The sequence below is a fragment of the Equus asinus genome, chromosome 13 (assembly GCF_041296235.1).
Source record: "Equus asinus isolate D_3611 breed Donkey chromosome 13, EquAss-T2T_v2, whole genome shotgun sequence".
Taxonomy (NCBI): domain Eukaryota; kingdom Metazoa; phylum Chordata; class Mammalia; order Perissodactyla; family Equidae; genus Equus; species Equus asinus.
The window spans coordinates 39803824-39827823 of NC_091802.1; the positions used below are offsets into that span (position 1 = coordinate 39803824).

A 24000-nucleotide genomic window follows, 5' to 3' on the forward strand; every position below is an offset into this window, starting at 1 on the left:
ATTCCTCTCCCCAAGAGCAGATTGTGGAGACAGGGCCCTGCCCTGGGCACCGTGGGAAGGCTGTGTCCCCTGCTGGTAAAACTGGGCTAATGACAGCAGGGGAACCGGCGGGGCCAGGGGGGGTGCTGGGGTAATTAGAGCTCTGCCTGGCGCTGGGAGATCCCAAGATGAAAGGGGCTCTGGCGTCACTGGGATGGTTTTATGTCCGTGAATGCAGGTGTGTGTGTGTGTGCATGGCGGGTGGGGCTGGCATGGTGGAGACCTCTCTTTTGGGGAAGGGGATCCATTTTTATGCAGCAGGCCCTCCTCCTTGGCCCTGGTGCCATTTGGATTTTGGTGGAGCAAACACAGAGGAAATACCACCTCTGTGAAGCTGAGACTCAGGGGGTAGGGCAGTCTTTGCCCCCGCCCCAGCTCAGCAAGGGGACCAGGGTGTTGAGGAAATGGCTGGTGACAGTGAGTAGAAAGCGCCTATATTGGAGGAGGGTGACATTTGAAAGAGAAGGCAGTGGATCAGGTAATGATGTTAGAAACGAGAGAGGAAGGGAGGTAATGGGGAGGAAACCTCCAAAAGGATTAAAAGCATAGGATGATTGAAGTTAAAAGGACCTCAGGGGTCACTTGCCCAGCCCTCGAACTTTAAGGTTGAGGAACCTCTGCCCCCAAGAGCGGTGGTGATTTGCTCAAGGTCAGACAGTGAGTTACTGGCTGAGGAAGGACCCGAACTCAGAAACAAACTCCAAACCTCCTACGGTTTGGCATTTAGAATTTCTCCCTGACTTATAAGATGCAGGCGGCTCGTCGATACTCCCTTCTCCATCCCCATGGTGCAAACCCCAAAACCTCCAATTCTTCCAGCAAACGAAGGCTATTTTTTAAATGACATCTCTTCCAAAATATGTCACCAAGTACCCCTCCTGCTGGAGACGCCTGGAGTGGGGAGGGCGAGTGCGAGGGGGGCGGGGGCAGACACGGCCGGGGGCGGCCGGGCGCTGGCCGGGGTCCCGGGGCGCGGCAGGGGGCGGGGGGCGGGGGCCGGCGGCGGCAAGGCGGCCTGCAGGGAGCAGCCGCGAGCCGGTCGGGCGCGCGGAGCTCGAGCCCCAGCCCGAGCGGGGCGGGGGAGGGAGGAGCCAAGAGCGGCCGCCGCCTCTGCCGGAGGAGCCGCGGGGCCGCCACACTCGCCCCCCGCCCCCCCGCGCTCACTCGCACTCACACCCGGGCGCAGGAGGCGGGCGGCCCGGGCCCCACCGGCCCCCCATGGACGCCCCCAACACGGGGCGCTGAGACCCCGCGTCGCTGCCCAGCCCGGTCCAGCGCGCCACGCCGAGGTACGGGGGAGGGAGCGAGGGGGCATTAATATGCAAATGCCTCGCGATTGATTATGCAAAGCCGCGGGGCTCTGTGGCCAGCTCCCAGGCGGGCTGGGGGCGCCCGGGGGGTACCCACTGCCAGCCTCAGCCTTCCTCGGCGCCCCAGTGACCCTGTCACAGCCCGGGAGCTTGCAACTTACGCCCTAGGGAAGGGAGGTGTTGCTAGGAGGTCGGTGGGCCCCGAGGTTCGCCGGCGGAGATGGCGTCCAGGCCTCCCCCTCGAGGGCCCGCCCGGCCTCTGTCCGGCCCGTCCGCTGCGCATTCCCGGGCCGGGCCCCGCTGCTGGCCGCCGGAGCTCCCCCGCCCGCCGCGCCGCGGTTTGTTTACGGTGCGCGGGAGGCCTGCCCCCCCCGCCCCGCCAGGCCCCCCCCAGCCTTCCAGGCCGAGGCCGAGTGGCCTTTGCAAAGCTGTCTCCAGCTGCGGAGGGCAATATGGGTGGGGTGGGGGGGTGCATTTGCACGGGCCCCGGGAGAGGAAAGTACCCCCCCCACTTCACCCGCCTCCCCAATTGAGCATGGCTCTCTGGTTGCAACACTCCTAATTGCAAAAAACGCGGCTGGGTGTGGGGGAGTGTATTTGAGGGTCCCTAGATGATTAGAGTTGCAAGCTAGGGCGGCTGAGAAAGGGAGGAAGGAACGGACCTGTGTTGTGTGTGCCCCCTCCTCCCTAGTTTCCCTCCCCGTGCAACGTGTCTCTCATGCCCCTTCTCTGGCTGGGGCCCTCCCTTGTCCAGTGTGAAAGAAAGGCGTGTGTGGTGGTGGGGGGGATGATAGGGGCAACAGAGAGAGCCACCATTTCCAGGGGAGGAGGTCGCAAAAGGAAAGCGGGTGGGATGGGAGCCCACCCCTCAGTACTGGCTCTGGCCCCAGGAGGGGGAAGGGAAGAAGGGGGCTGTTGTCCAAGATGAGGGGGGAAGCAAATGTGACATGCAGACACAGATATGCCCACACAGACAGCCACATGCACACCCAGGGACACCCAGGCAGACTCAAGGACAGGAGCTGCTGGACACACCCACATGGGGACAAGGGGAGAGGCAAGCTGCCGCTGCAACAGGGAGCTCAGAGGGGTGGGACACACCCACGGGAGACCAAGAGCTGGGAGACCGACCCATGCACATACCCACGCACAGGGTCACACAGAGATGCTGTCACACACAGGGACAAGGAGGAGTCGCTGTCACCCACACAGGAAAAAGTCACTATCACACGCATGCATGAACACAGAGCAATTGCACACAGCCGCATATTACAAAAGACCCTGTCACTCACAGGCACACACGTGCTCGCATGAGCCCAGTCACACAGGCATCATCGCCTGCCGTGACAGTCACCATCACTCAGTCAAATGCACACGCAGTTACACATCAACACATGTATGCACAACTTAGCAACAAGTATTTTCCTGCACTCTTACTGTGGATCTGTGAGGTTCTGTAAAACCCCTGCTCCTAAGAAAATTAAATTCATCTGTATGAAAAGATTTTACTGCATAATGGTGCAAGGCATGCATTCACGATAACATTCTCAGTCTCCATCACTTGTCATCCCACCCTGCTAGATGGTGAGCTCCTTGAGACCTGGGAGAATCCCTGGAAGAGCTCTGGATCCCATCCAGAGCCTAGCACAGGAAGTCCTCTGTAAATACTTGTTAATTGATTGACTGTGGGAACTCCGGACACAGGTGCACTCATTTGCACACAGTCCCAGGGACTCAGGTGCAGAAGGCGTTCACAAGGCTCAAGTCCACCCAGTCACAGGTCCACACTAACAGTTGTGTCCAGACAACCCCAGATGCACACATAGTCGTAGACCGCCCCCCCACAAGCTTCCTCCTGTCTTCTTACTTTAGGCTCAGCTTTTTTTTTTTTTGGAGGGACAGGAAAAGTAGAGCAAAGAGAGTAGGGGGGTCAGGGGGGTTCCAGAGGGCCGAGTCATGAGCCTGAGGCAGTTTCCAGTGACTTCCAGCATCTGGGATTATCCTGGCTGCTGAGGGAGGGGGTATTGGGGAGAGCTGGCTATCCCCACCCTAAAAGCAAATGAGGGGATCTAGCTGCCCCTGCTGGGGTCATTTGTCTAAGCCTTTCCTGGGGCTGCTCACTCACCCCCAGCTGAGTTCCTGCCTCCCACCAAGAGTCTGGCCCCTCTTCCCACCTCTGCCCTCCAGTCTAAACTTGGAAGCCTTCCTTAGGAGGCCGTATGCTGGTGAGTGTCTGGGTGAGTGATGTGTATTTTTGACTTGGAATTTCTCTCTAACGCTGTCTCTCTGTTGCTCTGTCTTGCTGTGTCTGATTCTCCCTCTCCTTATTTCTCTGCCAGTCTGTAACACTCACCCTGTCGGTACCCCTGTTCTTGTCTCTGTTTCTGCCAGGGTCTACTTTCTTGGAGTTGGGAACTGGCAGTGATGGTCTTCATACTTTTCTAGTTGTTAATACTCAAGCCCCGCCCCTCGGCCCCGCCTGCCCTGCCTCTGGGGTCACTGGGAGGTTGGGGTGGGGGGTGGGGGGCGGGGGGGGGGGGGGCGCTCAGCTGGCTGCTCAGGACATCCTGCGCTTCCTCAGTGCTGCAGCTGCAGCCAGAAAGTTTTGGGGGCTGGGAATGGCGGGAAGGGAAGGGGGTCAGCTACTGCCCGTGCTGACCTCTAAGGCTGGCAGTCTTCGCCAGGGGACACCAACTTGGTGGAAGCCCTGGATGTGCAGGCTACAGCTAGCTAGCTCCTAAACAAGCCAGGGAGAAGGCTCCCGACCACACTGCCCCACTGGAAAATAATCACCCCTATGGTCAGTGGTGGGAGTTGGCAGGATCCAGCTGAGCTGAGTCCGTGGCAAGACTCACAAAGGCCTCTCTCCACACCCCTGGCAGCTGAGACCCACCTCAGAGATGCCCAACAGCTGTGTCCTCTTTGCCCAGTCTCAGAGCCTGGTTCTGAGGGTACAGCTGCCCAGACTATGTGCAGGATTGAGTGAGGCCCTCTCCCATGAGTGCAGGCTCCAGCCTAGAGTGGCAGAATGGGCAGCTCTTCCAGAAAGGGAATTTGAGCAGGGGGCACTGGGGCAGGAGGCCCAGAGCCCAGGGGCCACCAGTCATTTCTGGCCATGCTCCCCTGGAGCCATGGCCTATTTGTTACTGATTCTACCATAGCGAATCCACGGCTGCTACAGAAGGGAAACAGGCTTGGTCACAGGGACCCCAGCTGGGTGAGAGAGCAAGTTATCATTCCTCTAGCAGTTAATATGCTGTAACGGTTAAGAGCAGGGAATTTTTTTGGAGCTAGATTGCCTGGGTTTGAATCTCAGCTCTGCCGCTTGCTGGTTGTATAACCTTGGGCAAGCAATTTAACCTCTCCCTTGCCTTATGTATAGATTGGGGATAATAATACCTACCTCATTCAGCTTTTTGAGGATTAGAGGAGTTAGAACATGTAAAATGCTTTAAAAAGTACCTGGTGCATATATGACAAGCAGATCCATACACAGAGTGTTAGCTGTTACAGTGAGAGAGCCTGTGGGTCTGGGGTCCCCTGGATTTCTTGGAGAAGCTTGATGGAGAATTGAATCTCCTAGACCTCACAGGAATGGGATGGGACTGGGGGTGGGGGTGGGGGGAAGGTTAGTGGGTCCCTAATCTCCAGCCTCCTCACCCTTCATGTCACTTCTCTCTCCCCCACAAGTTTTTGTAACCTGGAGCTCCTCTGCCTCGCCGTTCTCTGACCCTCTCCTTTTAGCTGCTTCTTAAAAGGCGCCCTTGGCATCTCAGCCTGGGACATACCTCCCCAGTGAGGGGCACGTGCATGAATGTTTGGGCATCACTGCACCTCTGTTGGGACAAGTCTGAGCACTGAAAGTAGAGGAGAGAAATAACAAGGAAAGCAGGCTCCTCTCTCCAACCCCTCTCTCTTCTTACATGTAGAGTACAGCACCCTTCCTCTCTCCTGGGGACCCAGCATCCCAGCTACCTACCATCAATCAATCAACCAGGACCCAGGCTTGGCTGACACCAGATTCCCTACCTCTGCCCGAGGGGGCATTAAAGTGAAGGGTAGTGGCACTGAGTAAAGACCAGTGTAGTGGACATGGCACCTTGAGATCCAGGGTCTGTCCTGAGTTGCCTCTTTCCGTTTGCGAGTCCGGTGATAAGACTCTTCTCTTCCCCAAATCCCTTTTAATTCAGCCCCTCCCCTTCAAGGTGCAGCAAGGACAATGGAGGGATGCCCTGTGGTGGGCCACTGGGAAGCCTCTGGATTGGGGGTCTAATCTCAACTCTAGTTCTCATGGCTGCAAAGGTGCTTGGGGGATCTTTGTGGCTCTTGGGGAGGGAAGCAAGCATGACCATGGTGGAAAGAGCACTGACTGGCAGTTGGAGGCTGGCTTTCAGCCATTCACCAGTTGCTGACTTTGGGTCTGGGTTTTCATCATCTGAAGACAACGATGCCTACCTCACTGAGAGTGAGGGTAAATAACGTAGGATAACACCTGTGTTCAACCTGTGTCACATCCTGGCATGAGAAGCAAAGCCTGTGGATTCTCCTTTCCTCCCAGGGCCTGGCAAGCTCCAGGGTGGGGATACACATGCCACCTGGAACCAGAGATGGTTCTCAGTCTCTCACAGAGGCATCTGGGGCTGGTGTGTGGTCGGGGACATACGGTTTTCAGGCATGTAATGTTGCCTGCCCTCCTCCTTGGCAGGCCAAGGCTTGGGTACCAAAGGGGACCTCCCTCTCTTGTGCCGTTGTGTGAGGTGGTCCAGAGGGAGGGGTCAGAAGTTCTCTGGGTAGATAAGGGGAGCAATATGGAACTTACTGGTGTCCAGGGGTGAGCACTCAGTCTGGGAGACCAAGGACTGGGGTTAAAGGTTAGGGCCAAAGGCACAGCCACACCCCGCAGCAGTGGCAAAGAGCAGCATGACTGGACCAAGCCCCCAGCCCACCTCTTCTTCCTCTCTTCCTCTTGTAAGGAAGAGATGAGCTCTTGGCTCCTAGAGTCTTAGCTGCCTGTTTCATTTTCTCTTTTACCAAGGAGCGTGGGCGGGAGAAGGGGAACCGGACCCGAGGCTTTGGTGGCTATCGGCGTTTTTGTACGCATCAGTGAGTGGGTGTGTTGTGCGCGCAACCATGTGTGCGTGTGTTGTGCATGTGTGGGTTGGGGAGGGCTCTGAATATCCGCTGGAACCGGGTACTGGGAGCCCGCGGTTTTGCGCATGCGGAGTGAGTGTGTGTGTCTGCACGTGTCCGTGTGTGTGCCGAGACTCAGCTGCATTCACTTGCTCTCGCGGCGCTCTCTTGCTGTCGCCTGCGCGCTGGCTCGCTCGCGCGCGCGCGCTCTCTCTCTCTCTCTCTCACACACACACACACACACACACACACACAATTTTCAATCTCTCTGCCCCCTCTTCCTCCCTCTCTCTCTCTCTCTCCATTCCCTCCCTCTCCCCCCTTCATCTCTCTCCCTGTCTCGCCCTCTCTCCCTGTCTTCTCTCCCTCTCTCCCGCTCTCCCTCTCTCCTAGGTTCTCTCTCTCTCCCTCTCTCTCGCTGCCTTTGCCAGTTCTGCTTGGGTGGGGGCTAGCTCCCTCCTCCTTCAGGTGGCTGAGAGAACATCCCTGCCTTTCTTTTCCCCTCCATCTTTCCCTTCCCTCCTGGGCGATGCTCCCTAGGGCTTGCAGACAGCTCCTCTCTAAGGCGTCCTCCTCGGAAGGGGGGAGTGAGGAAGGGAGGACCCCAAGCTCTGTGCCCATGATGCCATCTGCAGCAAACGCCTTGGCCCCGTGACATTCATGCCTCTAGCATTCAGCTGCCCCAGCTCCCAGCTCCGATTACCCTGCTGGCTGCTAGGGGTTGGGGGGTGGGGAGAATGTGCCATGCCCAGCTTGGGGTGCTCCTAACTCTGCCTTCTGGGCTACTTGGATCTCTGCCTCCATTCCTGAGGGGAATTGGGGCAGGGGGCACGAAGTTCTGTGGGCTGGCAGGCAAAGGGCTGAGCTCTTGAGTGTGGGTGTGGGTACAGCCATCATCAGTAGGCATGTGGGATGGAGGTGACCTCCAGACCTGGGCACCCACCTTGATGCCTGACTGGAGCTGGCCTGGGGTGGGAGGAGGGAAAGGAGGGCAGCAGGTGGGTGAGGTTTGGGGGACTGGGGGAGCACAGCCTTTGATGTTAATACTGGGCATCTGGCCCAAGTCAAGGCTGCTGTTTATGTCTTTCTGTCTCTGATCTGCTGGGGGGAGTTTCCTGTTATATTCTTTTGGGGGAGAGGATCTTTTGTTTAAGTAACCGATCTCCCCCTTATGTCATATCCCCCACCCCCATCTTCCATCCTCTAGCCTCCAAGGCCCCACCGTGGCTAGGAGATCAGACTTAAGGGTCACTGCCCTTAGGCTCCAAAATCCCAACTCATGGGGGCCCAGCGAGAGCCCACCAAGGAGTGTTGCCTCCCTCCCTCCCACTTGCCAAGCCGTGCCTGCTCCTCTGTCGTCTCACACCTGCCAAATAGTACCTTCCTTCCTGCCTTCACTCCTTTCTTTTCTGGCATTAGGATAACGGCCAGTTGGGTGGGGCAGTCCCACTCAGTCCGTACCTGAGAATAGGACAGGGGGATCTGGGACAAGAGAAAGAGGTCCCAGCCCTGAGGGGCATCTACCCCTCAACGTGGGGGACTGTGTTGCTGCTGCAGCCTCCACCATCACCAGACTCCCAGGGGCTGTTGGTGTTTGTGGCGGCCCATGGAAGCCCTCGTTGGCACGGGCGGCAGTGTCTGCACACAGATGCCTGTGTTTGCCTGTGCATGCCCATGTGTGTGTTTGGGCTACAGTGGCCACCCAGGCCCCTTAGCATCACCCTTGGCTCCCATGGTTTGGAGTCTGGCCATCAATGCCAGATAATTGGGAGTGGGGGAAAACATCTCCCCCAACCCTAGCAGCAGGCAGAGGGGAAGGGGAGAGGGAGGTGTGAACCTACCCACAGCACTATTAATAGCCCACATGCCAGGCCACCAAGAACCAGCTGTCACCGTGGAAACCATTTCTATTCCCCCCTCCCCCCAGCCTCCATGGGGTGGGACTTAGGCGGGGCATGAAGCACCCCCCCACCCGTCTTTCTTTGTCACCTTTCTCTCTTTGTCTCCCCTCTCCTCCATTTGTCTCTCCTCCCCTTCTCTGTCCTCCTCTCTGCCTTACCCCTTCTCTCCCCATCCTCCATCTCATTGCGGCCTTTCTGCCTCTCCCTCTACTTCATTATCATCCCTGTCCATCTCTTTGTTCTTGCTCCTCCTCCTCTTTCTTCTCCATCATCCCTTTCATGCTCCCCTCCTCTTCCTCCCCTTGTCTCAGGGCTCCCCCCCCCCCCAATGTGTGTGTCTTTCCCTCTGTGGTTGGCAAGAGGAGGGCCGGGCTTTCTTTAGAGCACTGAGGACAAAGTTCAGGGGCCCCACACGGGTGGGGCCGAAGCCAAGGGCAGATACTCAGGGGAGTAGTGTGTGTAGAATTTGGGGCTAGGTTCTGCGGACTAGCATCCTCTCTGGCAGCCCCAGGAGTCCTTTAGAGAAGTCCCTTGGGTCCGCAGGGCTGCGGAGTGGGACAGTCCTGCAGTGGGAACCTGGCATGGTGCCCACGGATGCCGCATTGGTCTCTTGTCTCTGTCCCCCCATTGCAGAAGCACTTAAGCTTAATGAAATGCTTCCCCCTTCATGGGCACCTTGCCCATACTGCCACCCGGCAGCTCTTATCTGACAAAGAGGGATTTGATGGCCAGGCCAGCCAACAGGTGGGTCTTGCGTCCAGCTGTCCAGCCTAGTCTCAGAACCCAATAGCTCCACTCTGTCCACTTCCTTGGGGCTGAGCCTCTGCCGGGGATGTGCCAGGAAGGAGCTTGGGGAATTAAACTGGACTCCAGGAGGAGGGGAGAGAGGCTGCCCTTCAGGGTGGGTATCCCTGCCCCACCTCCTTCCCTGCTGACCTTTTTCTGCCCACAGCTAACACAGGCTCACGTGGTATGTACCTCCCTGCATGCAGGGCCCTCTGCTTGCTCTGTGTTGCCTCAGAGGCCCAGGTATGTCCCTAGAGAGATAATGAAGAGTCCCAAAGGGTTCCAGGCTCTTGCTAGACGCCAGATGAGGGTGCCCCAAGCAGCGAGGGCAGCGCTTTGCTCCTTTGCCCACTGCCAGGGGCTCAGCCTAGCCTGGATTGCACTGACAGGCACCAGGGCACCATTCAGCTCAGCACAGAGGTGGGGCAGAGAGGGAGCCTGCCCCTCCCCCCAGCAGGCACGTGCAAGCCCTTGGCAGTGCCCAGACACATTTGGAGTTAAGGCTGGGCCGGGGAGGGGGAAGGGAAAATAAACATGGTGGCTTAGGTTGGCACTGCCCCAGGTGTGCCCTGTAGCAACTGGCAGTGGAAGGGGTGCGGGGCGGAGGGGTCCTCCAGAGCTATTGCCTGGAGCAGGAGCTGCCCATGCCATGTGGCTGCTGCTGGTCTTCCCTGCCTGCCTCGCCACAGCTGCTAATACCCATTCCCACACACCCTGGCCCTCTCCGCCTGCCCCCAGGGCTTGCTCCCCAGGGCTGCCCCTCTCTCAGCATGCCCACTCCTGTGCCTGCCTCCTCCCCTCCCCGGGGGCGCTTGGGCCTCTGGCTGGCGAGTGGATTTTTCCAGCTTCTGTAAACAAGTGGTGGCAGCATGCCAGGTGGGCAGGAGACAGGCGGGGGCAGCACCGCAGCCAGGGTGTGCCAAGCACCGAGGCACAGCCTAGGGGGGAGACAGGGAGACACTCAGACCCAGAGAGAGAGAGACATTCAGATGCAGACAGACAGACCAAAGGAAGCCTCGCTGGGCACAGATAGAAGTGGAAATAGAGGCGACAGAAAATAGGCCTCTATTGTCTAGCCCAACCCCCACGACTGCCCTGGCCCCCTACCCCTCACTGCGCTGGCTGAGAGCAGCAGGCCCCAGTGCCCAGTCCCTGGGCATCCCCACCCACTCCTTCTCCTCCCCCTACCTCCACCCCTAGGGCTGGCTACGCCATTATAAATTTATAACAGGAATTTCTCCATAAGCCAAGAAAAACTTGACCTACTTTCTTGACAGCTCCCTGGGCTAAGGCTTCCCGCTCGCGCCCCCCTCCTCCAGTCTCCTGTCCAGCCCCCAGTGCCCAGTCCTCGTCAGTGGGGGTATCAGAGGCAGAATGGGCCACCCTTCTGAACTCCTGCCACGGTCCCCACACTGGGGGCTCCCCTGTGTGCAGAGGCCCTGTCCCACTGCCCTGCCCAATGGCCTGGCTTATCTCTCCCTTCCCCTCCCACCCTGGCTCCTTATCGGTTCCTGGGGGTGGGGCCAGGGGGCCCAGGGGCGAGGTCTCTGGTACAGCAGCCACGTGATGGAGGTTGTGTTTGGGGAGCTGCACCCTTTGTCCCCCTCTCACATGCCAACACCTGCCTGTGTGTGCAGACAGCCTCAGGTCTGTAACCTGTGGTAAGAGGTGCAGTGCAGAGGGAATGGTGGGCCCAGGTTGGCACTGCCCTGGACCCCAGGTTGCAGAACACAGCTAGCATTCAAGCAAGGCTGCAAGGTTTTCATCCCTGAGCCGCTTGCTTACTCGCTGCATGAACTTGAGTGAATGATCAAGCTTTCTGAGACTCAGTTTCCTCATCTGTAAAGTTCTGATGCCCACTTTGGAGGGCACATATTATCTACTCAATGAGTGTTAGTTTCCTTTCCCCTTCCCCTTGCCATCCTGGTGGGTGGCAGCTCAGCTAAACCAACTGGGAAGTCTGGTCTGCAGACTGGGAAGTGTGATTTGGGACCTTCAATGGGAAGCTCTGGAGTCTTTGAGGGGCTGGGGTTGGGGAGCCATAACTTTGCCAGCAGCAGGGGAAGTCAGCTCCCCACTGTTTTCAGTGTCTCTCTCTGTTAAGGCACTTTGGTGGACTCATGACCCCTGTGTGCTGCCCCCACACCCCACCCTTCCTTCACGGGTACCCAGCATGCCCAGGCTGAAAACTGCTTGTCTCTGGTCGCCTTTTGCCCTATAATACTGATGAGTTTTGGGAAAACTTGGCTAGAGGGATGGTAACAATAGCTAAGGTTTAATAGACACTTATTAAGGGCCAGGGACTTGATTGAATGTGAGAATGGAGACATGGTACATGGATTACCTCATTCTTTCCCTCCATCCATTTCCACATCTGGAGCTTAGGGTGCGGATCACCAGCCTTGCCTGCTGTACCTGTTGATCTGAGGGGTTATCCTGGTCCTCTCCCTGCGCCTGCCCTCAATGCCGACCACCATCTTGTTATGAGCCCCAAGAGCCCAAAACGTTGCCACCAAAGGAATCCTATCCACTCACCCCCACCATGGTGCAACCTTATCCCTGCCTCTCTCCTCTCTCTGCAGGACTTTTGGACAGGACGAGACTCCGAAACTACTCCCCCAGCCAGGGACCCCCCACGGACCCAGCTTGCCCCCCAGCTCTACCACCTGCCACTCCCTGGCCCCTCTCACCGCCTGCCCCCCTGGGGGTGCAGGGCATGGTGTGAAAGGCCAAGTGCTGAGGCGGGCACCATGGGTGCTGTGCCCTAGGGCCTGGGTGGCGGGGGGTGGGTGGCCTGTGGGCGTGTCGGGGGGGCCAGTGTGCCCACCCCAGTCTCTTGGCGTGCTGGAGGGCATCCTGGATGGAATTGAAGTGAATGGAACAGAAGCCAAGCAAGGTGGAGTGTGGGTCAGACCCAGAGGAGAACAGGTAACGGGTCCAGCAATGAGGTTGTGCCAACTCCATGGCAGTAGGCATGGTCACCTGGCTGGGCAAAAGAGAGTGAGCTTGGGCCTTTTAAGCACCTCTAGGGGGATGGGCGTGAGGCCAGCAAGCATGCTGCCTACCTTTGCCCAGATGAGGTCATGTTCACACATGGCAGGGAATTAGGCACCTGAAGTGGGAGATGCCCATTTTGGAGGAGGGAGGTGATGCAGAGCAGAGTAATTCAGGCAGCAGGCTTGTGATCCTCCCTTGACAGTGCTGGGCAGTCTCCAGTGCCCCCAGTGTCCCCTCAGCCCCCCTCACCTGAGCATGTGGAATCCAAACAGCCTGGCCATTTTCCTCCTCTCCCCACCAGCCCATTCACATCTGATTACTAGTGTGCCATCCAGAAGCCATGGTGCATGTGACATGACATTTCAGGGCACATGCATCAGTAACTATTGGTCACAGCCCACACTTATATTTGGAACCTATTGGGAGCCTCACAACTCTTCCTTGTTCGTGGGTAAGGGCGGGCACTGCCATGGGACTCCTCCCAGGAAGTGGAAGTGAAGGTTTTACTCACACGTGGAGGAGACATCAGCCCTGAACGCACAACTGGGGATGGGTTACCTATGATCTGCATTGCCCTTGAGGAGCCCCGAGGGTCCCTGCCTCTCCCTTCATCTCCAAGTGGCACAGAGCTCTGTGCCAGTTGGCATGGTGCCCTGGGATCTGGGTACAGCCTGTGCCTATGGCCAGGGAGAGGGTGGGGGGAGGGGGTGCTCTGGGGAGCAGTGTGGCTGTTGCCTAGGAGACCAGATCCTGAGCCAGGAGGCCAGAGGCCTGGCCAGGCAAAGCCCTGGGGCCCAAGACTGGGTCTCTGGAGGGGTGGAGGAAGTGGATGGGGCTGGCAGTTGTGTAGGGCACCTGGGGTACCCCCCCCAAAGCCTCACTCTAGGGGGGCACTCTGAAAAAGATCAGGCCTATCACTGCATAGCTTTCACTTGCAGCCTCTGTACCTCCCTGCCCAGACTTCTGTGGGTCTGAGAGAGTCTGCTCCTAACTCAGAGAAAGGCGGGAATGCCAGTTCCTGGTCCCCCAGAGCTGCAGCCCCTCCCCTGTCAACCTCCCCTCCCCCATGTCCCTGCGCCACCTTGTGGCTGTCCCTGGGACTGCACTCAGGCGCTGTGAGTCTAGTAATTGCTGAAAACTGCCAGCTCAACTGGGGCCTAGGTGGCTGGGAGTTCCCCCACACCCATCCCTCCTGGAGGCAGGATTGAGATCTGACCTTCCAACCGTTGTAGAAATCAGACAGGGGTAATCTCCAGGGGACGTGGAACTCAGAGCTGTCTGTGACTGTGACTGTGACTGTGACCCTGGCCAAGGTCACTGTGTCAGTGTGTTGGGAGCTGCTTCAGGCTCCAGGGGGAGGGGCCCTGCACCATGCACACACAGGGTGGTTGTGGGAGGTTATACGAACTGTGCATGCGTGTAGAAGGCTATGTAATTTGTGCGTGCCAAGGTTATGTAACGTGGAGAGGCTGGCGACATGTATGTGCAGTGGCTGAGGGTTGCTAATACTTTGCATGGAGGGGCTCAGGGTCCTTGTCCTGGCTCTGACTCCAGTGCCCAGTGTCACCAGGCACAAGTGGGGCCTCAGTTTGCTGCTCTGTTAATTAGAGGCTGTGGACAGGGTGACTCTGGAAGTCCCTTCCTATTCTCATTGTTCATTCTAGTTCCAGTTGCTAGGCACTATATGTTTTCAGTCACTGTGGTTATTTAGCATGTGTGCATGACCTGGAAATCAAGCAACATGTTCACTGGGGGTGGGGGATGGTATTATTAGATGCCTGTCCAAAGGGTTGTGTAACACATGGGCATATTCTAGAGGTCAGAAACACGTTTGAGAATGCCTGAAAGTTGCACAGATATGTAGATCTTGGTGCTTATTTACCATGCTTGGGTTTATATTGAAGGCTTCATAGTTATTCATATGCGCTGGTCTTACATTGCATATATGTGTGTGTTTTAAAGGTTATATAGCTTTAAGCATGACGTGAAGATTCTTTCTGTATATGTGTCATGTACTGAAAGCTTAAATATGTGGATATCTTGTGGATTATGAGTGTTTAAATTTTAGTGTGTATGTTTGTGTGTGTGTGTGTGCGTGCGTGTGCGCGCACGTATTGGGGCCCTAGAACATGCTTGTGCCCCAGCCAAGCCCCTTATCTCTCTTCTCAAAGCTTCTAGATAGCTGGATGCTTCTCAGTTTTGTCAGCTGACCTGGGTTGGGAGTGGGAGGTAGAATGAGGACACAAGGTGGACGGAGTCGGGGCCTGGGGGATTCTATAAGCCTACTGGATGAGGAGGGGGCTGCCCAAAGACTGCTCTGTGATTCTGCCCACTTTGCCCCCACCCAGTGCCAGGTCACCAGATGGAAAGCGAAAAAGAAAGAACGGCCAATGTTCCCTGAAAACCAGCATGTCAGGTGAGCCTGGCTGCGTGTGCCCTTCCTCCCCGCCCTTGCCCCACCAAACCAGGCCGGGGCTCTGCTGGGGCCTGGCCGTGTACCAGCAGCTCCTGTGTCCTGTGGGGAAGCCTCCTAGAGGGCTTGGGACAGACTTGTCTGGAGGTGAGATGGGTGATGTGGACATGCCCCAACCTTTGAGGACGGATTAGGTCAGGAAGGACCTCTTCCCTTCTCCTATAACCCCCTTGCCTGAGGACACCCTAGAATCAAAGCCTGGGCTATAGGGCCGGGGGGTTATATTCCCATGAGATGAGCTGCTGACATTTGCTTCTCCTTCTCCCACATCCCCTGCCCCTCAGATGCAGCAAGAGAGAAGCCCTGAATGGGCCGTCAGAAGAACTGGGATTCTCCATATTCTTAGGGAAGGGGATGGACGAGATGACCTCTGATGTGTCTCTGGGATTCTCCCTGGACACAAAGAACCCTTCAGGGAGGCTGGGCTAGGGGATGGGCCAGGAAGGAAAAATTGTGGGGTGGAGAAAGTGTAGGAGCCTCTCTGCTGGGGGCCCAAGCCATGCCTGCCTCCCTTCCTCCCTCCCAGGGTATATCCCTAGTTACCTGGACAAAGACGAGCAGTGTGTCGTGTGTGGGGACAAGGCAACCGGTTATCACTACCGCTGCATCACTTGTGAGGGCTGCAAGGTATGGACCAGCCAGCTCCTGCCCCTCCCCCCCCACCCCATCTCACTCTCTTTAAGGCCCCCACCACCTGGCACAACAGATAGCTCTATAAACATGTAACCTAAAGCCCACCATCACGTCATCATTTCTCTTCTCTTATTCATTCATTCATTCATTCACTCACTCACTCACTCACTCACTCATAATCCCTTCTCTGCCACTCATAAGATGCCTGATCTCTCTGAGCCTCAGTTTCTTCATCTATAAAATGAAGATAATCCTACTACGAGCCTCGTAGAGTTGTTGGGAGAATTACATGAGATAATTCACATAGTGTATTTAAAACAGTGACAGGCACATAGGTAGCACTCAATAAATGTCAGCTGTCATCTATGCATTTAATGTATCAGGTGTGAGGGGTATAGTATATGCCCTGTCCTCAAGCTGCTTACAGCCAACCAGAGAGAGACAGACATCAGTTGAAACCAACATCAGTGTTTGTGGTTTGTGGACCACCTGCAGTACTAGTTAAATGCGGATCCCCAGGCTTCATCCCAGCCGTACTCAATCAGAACCTTTTGTGGTGGAGCCCAGGAATCGGCCGTGGAACAGGCTCCCTGGTTGCTTGCACTGCACTTGGAAGAGTAAGAACCAGTGCTGGGGGCATGGTGGGGCCCAGAGGAGAAGAGGATGTCAGAGTCTCCCTGGGCAGAAGGGACAAGGTCATAGACTTGGGGAGGCTTAAGTAGATTTCACTTTGGACATTTCAGCCTGCATGGTTTTTCCAACATCATCACCTCCTGAAAATGTAAGACCTTTCAAGAAAGAGGAATATTAAAAAATATGTTAAGGTATCAAGTTCCTCTCTTTCTTAGTGTCAACCAAACCAAGACCACCAGGCATTTAGAGGCCCATAGCAGTGTTCCTGGAAGCAATACAAGCAGTGTAACACAGAGCAAGGAACCTCATCCTCAGGGACATCTGAGTCCAAGAGGAGCATCCCAAAAGAGATGCCTTGGTCCCCATGCTAGAGAGTCCAATGTTAGAGGTCTAGAGTGAGGCCCAGAAATCTGTGTTTTTGGTAAGTGCCCTAGGTGATTTTAATGCACCCCAGAATCTGAGAGCTTAGACCTTGGTGTCCATACCTCAGGTCCAGTTCTGGCTCTGCTGCCCATTTAGCTATATGACTTTGGGCAAATCGCTTAATCTCTCCAAGCTCCAGTGTCCTAGTCAGCAAAATGGAGATAGTACCAGTTCCTACCCCGTGGGGTTGACATGAGCGTTAAATGGGATGATGCATGAAAGAAAAGGCTTATAAGGGCCTGGCAGATAGGAGGCATTCAACAGGTACTAGCTCTTCCTGTTAATACTATCATCTTGACTCCTGAAGTTTTTCCTTTAAAGCAAAGACTAAACGTGATACATAGAACTGAAAATTTTCTTTTAAATCTACTAGAGTTCATACCCAATGCTTTTTTCTTGGCTTTTCTTACCCCCTATTTCATCAATTCCACCTACATGGGCAGCAGGCAGCATGTATGAGAATGGTTTTGGGGTCAGTGTTGTTTTTAGAGTCGTTTAGCAAGATGGAAAATGAGGTATTAATTGGACTTCGAAAGCTGCTATTCCTCAAGCCTCTCAGCCCTGCACACCATCCCTGGCCCAAATCTCCCCACTTTGGTCGTCATCATTACCTCCACCACCACCAGTGTGCATGTACCCCCATCCCTTAGCGGCCTGGGGGCTGAGGGTCTGTATTTCTAAGGTCCTTCTAAGTCCTGGCAGACCCCAGTGATCCTGGGCTTGCTGTGTCAGGTGGACACCAGGTTCCCTCACTAATCCTCCCCCCCCACACCATGAACTGCATGGTTGGTTCAGGAGGGGGAGATCATGATCACAGCATGCTCATTTCCCCTCCCCCCAGGGCTTCTTTCGCCGCACAATCCAGAAGAACCTCCATCCCACCTACTCCTGCAAATATGACAGCTGCTGTGTCATCGACAAGATTACCCGCAATCAGTGCCAGCTGTGCCGCTTCAAGAAGTGCATCGCCGTGGGCATGGCCATGGACTGTAAGGGGATGGGGAGGGGGTCGGGCCAGGTGGCTGCCGGTGGGAGTGAATTCAGATATGGCAGCTCCCTTCCAGGGTACTCTCAGGACCCACAGGGCAGAGTGACAATCCAGGTCAGGCTGATGACAGAATGAATGTTGAGAATCTTGGTCCCTGCTGCCCTTATCTCTGGGGAAGAGGAAACAGGATTCTTCTGTGGGCCCTGTGCATGGGCCTCAGTGTTTACCTGCCTTTCACCACTCTGGGGCCTTAAAGTAATTAGGTAGAATGAAGTCCTGAGCACCCCCCACCCCAACACAGTGTTCCTGACTGCCAGAGAAGACACTCCACTTCGAGTGAGAGTGGGCGTCTTTCATTGGCTAGGGATTGGATGGCAGGGTTGTCTAGTAACCACTCCCACCATAGCCTTTTAGACCAAAATATGCGATTCCTCTCGATCAACCCAAATTGGAGTTGATGTGGTCCCAGTGATTATCATGATCCAGGTTGTACCACCCAAGTGCTAGGTGATTTGGGAAGTCACTTAACCTCCCTGGCCCTCAGTTTCCCTAACCTGTATACTGGAAAGGGTAGTTCCTGAGAAGGTTGTAGAGAGTGTGATGCGCATTCTTTCTGTGTATCTCTGTTGTTGACAGTGGTTCTAGATGACTCGAAGCGGGTGGCCAAGCGCAAACTGATTGAGCAGAATCGGGAGCGGCGACGGAAGGAGGAGATGATCCGATCACTGCAGCAGCGACCAGAGCCCACTCCTGAAGAGTGGGATCTGATCCATGTTGCCACGGAGGCCCATCGCAGCACAAATGCCCAGGGCAGCCATTGGAAGCAGAGGCGGAAATTCCTGGTAAGGAGAGAGTGAGCATGGGGAGAGTAGTAGCCAGGTGGCTGGGAGAGGAGAGCAAGCTCAGAGTCTTGCCTCCTCCGTGAAGCCTTCTTGGTTTAATCTGACCCAAAGCCGAAAGTCTTCACACCTTGGTGGTCCTGATTTATACACCTCTATGTGTGTCGCTGCTGTCTGGGTCCTGCCTATCCATCTAATTGGGAGCCCCATGAGGACAGGGCCTTGCCTTCCTCATCAAATTTCCAGTGAGCAGGGGCAACCTCTCCTCTTTTTCCTGTCCACAGTGACTGGGTGGAGAGGGTGAGGACACAGTCATGTAACAGTATTTTTGGGCACCTGCTGGATGCCAAGCGTTGTGTTAGGCCCTGGCAAAACTGAGTGCCAAGTGAACGGTCAGCTTGGGCAGACATGGCCAGTTGGTTATATGTGGTGGGGGAAGCTAGAAAACTGGCATCTGGTTCCTGGTGGAGTAGGCCAGGGGGTGGAACAGTGCACTGTTAAGCACATGGGCTCCAATACCAAGCAGATGTATGCGTCAGAAGTGAGATGGCCTGGGTGCAAATGCTGGTTCTGCCACTTACTAGTCATGTGACCTTGGGCTTATTATCTGCACTGTGCCTCAGTTTCCTCATCTGTGAAATGGACGTCATTATAGTATCTTCCTTATAGGATTATGGTAAGGATTAAATGAGATGATATGTGTAAAACGTGTAGCCTATTGCCTGGCCACATATTAAATACTCAGTGAATATAGCTTCTATTATTATGACATTACTTCTACTGTTATGATTATTACCATTAGCAGACTTGGGGCTCTGGCTCTAGTCTGTTCTTTGCCCCAAGGTGAAGGAGAAGCCTTAGGCCTGGGACACAGCTGTCCCCAGGTGCAGTACTGGCGGTCCCTCTTCCCCATGCTGCCTTGGAGCTCCCCCTGGTGGGCAGGGAACCTCAGTGAGAGGTTGAAAGGGGTCTGCAGCCCCAGCTGACCCCCATGTCTCCCTCTAGCCGGATGACATTGGCCAGTCACCCATCGTCTCCATGCCGGACGGAGACAAGGTAGACCTAGAGGCCTTCAGTGAGTTTACCAAGATCATCACCCCGGCCATCACCCGTGTGGTGGACTTTGCCAAAAAACTGCCCATGTTCTCCGAGGTGAGTGGCAGGTGGGAGGAGACATGTGCCATACTGGAGGCAAACCTGGCACTGCTCCCCAGTCCCCCAGTCCCAGCACGTGCTCATCTGAGGTTCTCTGGACAGGGAGCAATTCCTGTAGGTCAACACACACCCAGCACTTGCACACACGTACCCCCCCACACACAGGCACACTCCCTGGGCTACCTGATCCCTAAGGAACCAGGAGCCGCCAAGTACGCAGTCTCTCCAGCCCCTCCTGGGCCCTCCCAGCCCCTCTCCCATCAAGGCTACGTGGCCATCCCAACTCTGGGTAGCCTGAAAGTTCTTCTCATCTTTGAGCACTAACTCTGGGGACAGCTGCCTTATTAGCTGTATAACCTTGGCCATGTTACCCAACTCCCCTGGACCTCAAGTCTCATTTGCAGTGGGGATGGAGATAATGATGGGACCTAACTCACAGGCTTAATTGTGAGGTTTAATGAAATAGGGCAGCACAAGTTTAGCTGTTCAGAGTACATATTACTGGCTGAGGCCAGGGGTGGCCTAGCAGCTCCCAGAGGGCATTCATAGGGGACGCTCATGGTGAGGAGTATGCTGAGTGTTCCTGTGGCCCTGCCACTCCGCAGCTGCCTTGCGAAGACCAGATCATCCTCCTGAAGGGGTGCTGCATGGAGATCATGTCCCTGCGGGCAGCTGTCCGCTATGACCCCGAGAGTGACACCCTGACGCTGAGCGGGGAGATGGCTGTCAAGCGGGAGCAGCTCAAGAATGGCGGCCTGGGCGTAGTCTCTGACGCCATCTTTGAATTGGGCAAGTCACTCTCTGCCTTTAACCTGGATGACACGGAAGTGGCTCTGCTGCAGGCTGTGCTGCTAATGTCAACAGGTACCTGCCGATTAGCTGGGAGGGCTGTCACTCTCCTCCTTCCTTAATCCTGCAGTCTCTCCTGCTCCTCAGCTTCTCTACCCCTGTGCCTACCCCTCTATCCCCCAAACTTACCTCTGTCATCCTGGCCATCTCCATCACCCAGGCCCACTTCTCTGTCCCTCTGTCCCTCTCTCCTCTTATCCCTCTATACCCATCCTTTTGGTCCTCTCCCTCTGCCCTGTGGTTGATCCTACACCCACCCAAGAGTGTATTTTTCTCCCCTTGCTCTTATAGCCTCTCCACTTTGGGCTCCCTTCACCCACTCCCCCTCACGCCCTTCCTTCTTTCCCCGCAGACCGCTCGGGCCTGCTGTGTGTGGACAAGATCGAGAAGAGTCAGGAGGCGTACCTGCTGGCGTTCGAGCACTACGTCAACCACCGCAAACACAACATTCCGCACTTCTGGCCCAAGCTGCTGATGAAGGTGACTGACCTCCGCATGATCGGGGCCTGCCACGCCAGCCGCTTCCTCCACATGAAAGTCGAGTGCCCCACCGAACTCTTCCCCCCTCTCTTCCTCGAGGTCTTTGAGGATCAGGAAGTCTAAAGCCTCAGGCGGCCAGAGGGTGTGCGGAGCTGGTGGGGAGGAGCCTGGAGAGAAGGGGTGGAGCTGGGGGCTGAGGGAGACCCCCCACACCTCTTCTCTCCTTCTTCTCATCCTCAGACAGATTCAGCTCCCACACACACCCCTGCACTGCCCCGTCCCTCCTCAGAACCTCCAGCCCTGGGACAGGGCAAACCAATGAACTTGCTATGAAAAGGACAGTGTTGGGGGCTGGGGGACTGTGTCCTCTGAGAAGGTAGGGCAAGGGAGGGAGAGCTAAGAGAGGACAAGCCATCTTAACCGTAGGGGACAGAGGAATGTGGGGTGGGGGAAGATACCCTCAACTCACCCCCTACACACACACACAAGAGAGAGCCCCTGCCCAGTTCCTTGGCCTAGGTTCCCCCTCCAGGCTAAGAGCCTCTCTGCTCCCCTAGATGCCTGAGTGCAAACGAAGGCTTGGCTTGGCTCCTCCTCTGGAAGTTAAAAATTATAGTCATTCTAACTGCACTTTGGAAACCAGGCAAGGGGAGAAGATAAATGAAGAAAAACTAGACAGAAAAAGAAAAAAGAGCAATTGCTAGAGAGAGAGAGATGATATTAAGTTATTAACTGAGGCTGGCCAGAGGGGAGGACCCCCCACCACCCCCATGCACTTTGAGAGCTGCCCCTCCTCCCCCCGAATCAGAGAGAACTGCCCCCCACACCAGGTCCCCAAGGGCAGGGCTGCCGATCAGAGCTGTGAGTTAACACCACAGGGTCCTGGCCACCCCCTCTTGCCTTGCCCTTCCCTCTGTGCCCCTTTGGCACCCCCACCCCAGTACTCCTCTGCTCTCTGCCACTCGTGCCCGCTGAGTTCCATCTACCTCTCACGCTGGATGCCAGCTGGCCCCTCACCAGCCTGCCCTGCTGCCCACACAGCTCCCCTTTCAGGTGCCCAGCCCCAGGGGCCTCTCCCTGTCCCCCCCACTCCGTCCGCACCTTGGCACCCACACAGGAAAAACTGTGGCTCAAGCTCCCGCCCTCTTCACATCCTGCAGTATTAGCTACAATCCAGATGCTGCTGCACTGGGGGGCGAGGGGGGTGTGCATGAGCCTCTTCCAGAGCCTCCGCCCCCTTAGGACCCTGTTTCCCATCTGTCTTCTGGGCTCTCTCTAACCTCTGCCCTCCTCTTTCCTCACTCCCACTCATTGCACTAACCCAGACTCTGGGTGGGCAGGCACCAGAATGGGGGTGCTTAGATAAATGGCACTTAGTTGGGGCCCCGGGGGAAGGGGCGGTTGGTGCTCCTCTTTTCTTTGAAGCTCTTTAGGCCAGCCGCCCTTCTGCCCCGGGACCCCTTTCCCCTCTTTTTTTCTCTAATTCAGGGACTTTGGCTTGAGCCACCTCCCACCCTCCTGGTGAGGAGTGCTCTGTGGGTCTGTACTTCGGTGAGCTGCCCTCCTCCTCCTCCCTTTGGCTATCACCCACTCCACAGGGGAGAGATGGAGAGAGGAGGTGGCCCTCCTGTGGGTGGAGGAGGGACAGGTGGGAAGGGACAGCGCAGACCAGAGGGCCCTGGGCTCAGGGCTGCATGTCGGCAGGGATGGATGGGTGGACATAGATGCCCCCGGAAGCCATGGGGAATGGGGCAGGGGGCGGGGGGGGAGGGTGCCAGGGCTTCCTGCGCTTTGCACTATTGGGGCAAAAATGTCTTAAGCAGTGGGGAACCTGCCACCCCACCCTGGCCCTCAGCCTGCCACAGCCCCCTACACACATGCACGCGTGTGCACGCACATGCACACACACACACACACGCACACACACACACACACGGGAAGGCAATGCTATGCTGCCCATCTGGGCATGTCTTTCCCCCACTGTTCAGGTGTTCCAACATGGGGGGAGGTCCTGGAAGAGCATCTGCTGTCACCTGTGCATGTGCCTGCCCCACCCCTCTTGGGCTCGTGGGCTGCCCGTGCTATCTTTGTCTGTCTCTATGCTCTCTCTCTCTCCTGGGGTACTGATTCCTGTATTACTCCAGTCCCATGGGTAAGCCCTCTTGTACCCTCCTTCTGCCCCTGGGGGCCCAGTGGAATTCCTGACCTGTCTGCTGTCTCCCCCATCCCTCCATCCCCACGTCTCCCCCTCCATCCCCATTCTCAGCCATGGACATGGTGGAGAAAAGGCCTTAAAGAGGCTTGGCCTCTTACAGGCACTTGGAAATCCCCCCGCCCTTCCCCAATCTTATGAGCTGTGATCCCCCACTCTGAACCCTGACCCCTCCCCCTCTACTCTCGGTGATCTGGAGTGTATGTGTGCATTTCTCTGCGTGAATGTGTGAGCAAGTACACGTGGTGGGGGAGGAGCCAGGGGGACTCAGGAGCGCCACGCACCTGCTCTAGAGAGGCAGCTGTCCCAGTCCCTGCTTTGGAAGTGAGGGACAGGGCCCTCTCCTGGGGGCCATTGGTGCTAATGAGGGGGATGGCCTTGATGTGGGTGCTTAGCATGCCTCCCCCAGTATTGGCCCGGGGCACTAGGGCAGGCAGGGTGGGGCAGCAGGTGCAGTATTGGTGGGGGGAGGGGCTGCTGGGAATAGGATGAGGGGGCCAGGCCAGGACAAGGGGGTGCCAGAGCCATGACCACTACCCCGCCCCCACCACCCGCCTCTCCATCTCAGTATTCCCCCTCCCATCACTCATAACACACATACCTCATCCAGCCTCCTCCCTGCTCAGACTTGGGGAGGGTGGGGGTAGAGGAGCCCCTACCCCTTCCCCTGGTGGCGGGTCTACAGGGCTGGGAGAGGGCAGGGCATGTGACATAGACACCGTCCATAAGGGGGACAGTAATTCCTGCCCTGGGAACTCCTGGGTGGGGGGAGGAGGACACTTCCCTGGAGGCGCTACTGAATGTATGAGAAGCTGGTGCTGGGGTGGAGGGAGGGGGGTCGTGGCCAGAAACAGGGAAGGAGGTAGGTCCCTTCCCCAGGGAGGGGTGGGGCCGGTAGGGGTGACTTGGAGGGGCTCCTACTCCTGCCCCACGTTGACAATCAGTATGTCTGTTATGTGCGATTTTTCACCCCGTTGTGTTTTGGGTCAGGATTTTAAAGAAAGATATTTTTATGGTAATTGTTGCTCGTCTATTTTACTATATATTTATGTAATAAATATATGATGAAAATAACCCCCTTGGGCAGCCCCCCCTTAGACTTGCGTGATGTTTCCCTGTATCCTCCCATCTGCTGGCAGAGTATCCATCCCA

The 24000-nt window shown here is 56.3% G+C and overlaps 2 protein-coding genes across 7 annotated transcripts in view; one reads left to right on the forward strand and one right to left on the reverse strand.

Annotated features, from left to right (window-relative positions):
• Positions 1–1670, reverse strand: part of MED24 (mediator complex subunit 24) — a 30787-nt gene extending 29117 nt beyond the window's left edge. Inside the window, exon 1 of one of the 4 annotated variants that reach the window (XM_044744979.2) lies at positions 1511–1670. The gene's annotated coding sequence lies outside the window, so the exon portion shown is untranslated. The remainder of the gene's footprint in view (positions 1–1510) is intronic. The other 3 variants (XM_044744977.2, XM_070483210.1, XM_070483207.1) reach the window with 3 other exon arrangements.
• Positions 1112–23922, forward strand: THRA (thyroid hormone receptor alpha). Of its 3 annotated transcripts, none has more exons than XM_044744981.2 (9): positions 1112–1328; positions 11749–12094; positions 14512–14579; positions 15163–15263; positions 17167–17314; positions 17950–18155; positions 19158–19304; positions 19913–20171; positions 20509–23922. In XM_044744981.2, exons 2-9 carry the CDS (start codon positions 12042–12044, stop codon positions 20757–20759), a joined length of 1233 nt encoding a protein of 410 aa, XP_044600916.1. In that variant the 5' UTR covers positions 1112–1328; positions 11749–12041; the 3' UTR covers positions 20760–23922. The 3 variants fall into 3 exon arrangements, with proteins under 3 accessions (XP_044600916.1, XP_070339314.1, XP_070339313.1); XM_070483212.1 differs by lacking the exon at positions 1112–1328 and adding an exon at positions 9019–9124 and having other exon boundaries at positions 20509–21315; XM_070483213.1 differs by lacking the exon at positions 11749–12094 and having other exon boundaries at positions 1118–1328; positions 20509–21315.
• The last annotated feature ends 78 nt before the right edge of the window (positions 23923–24000 follow it).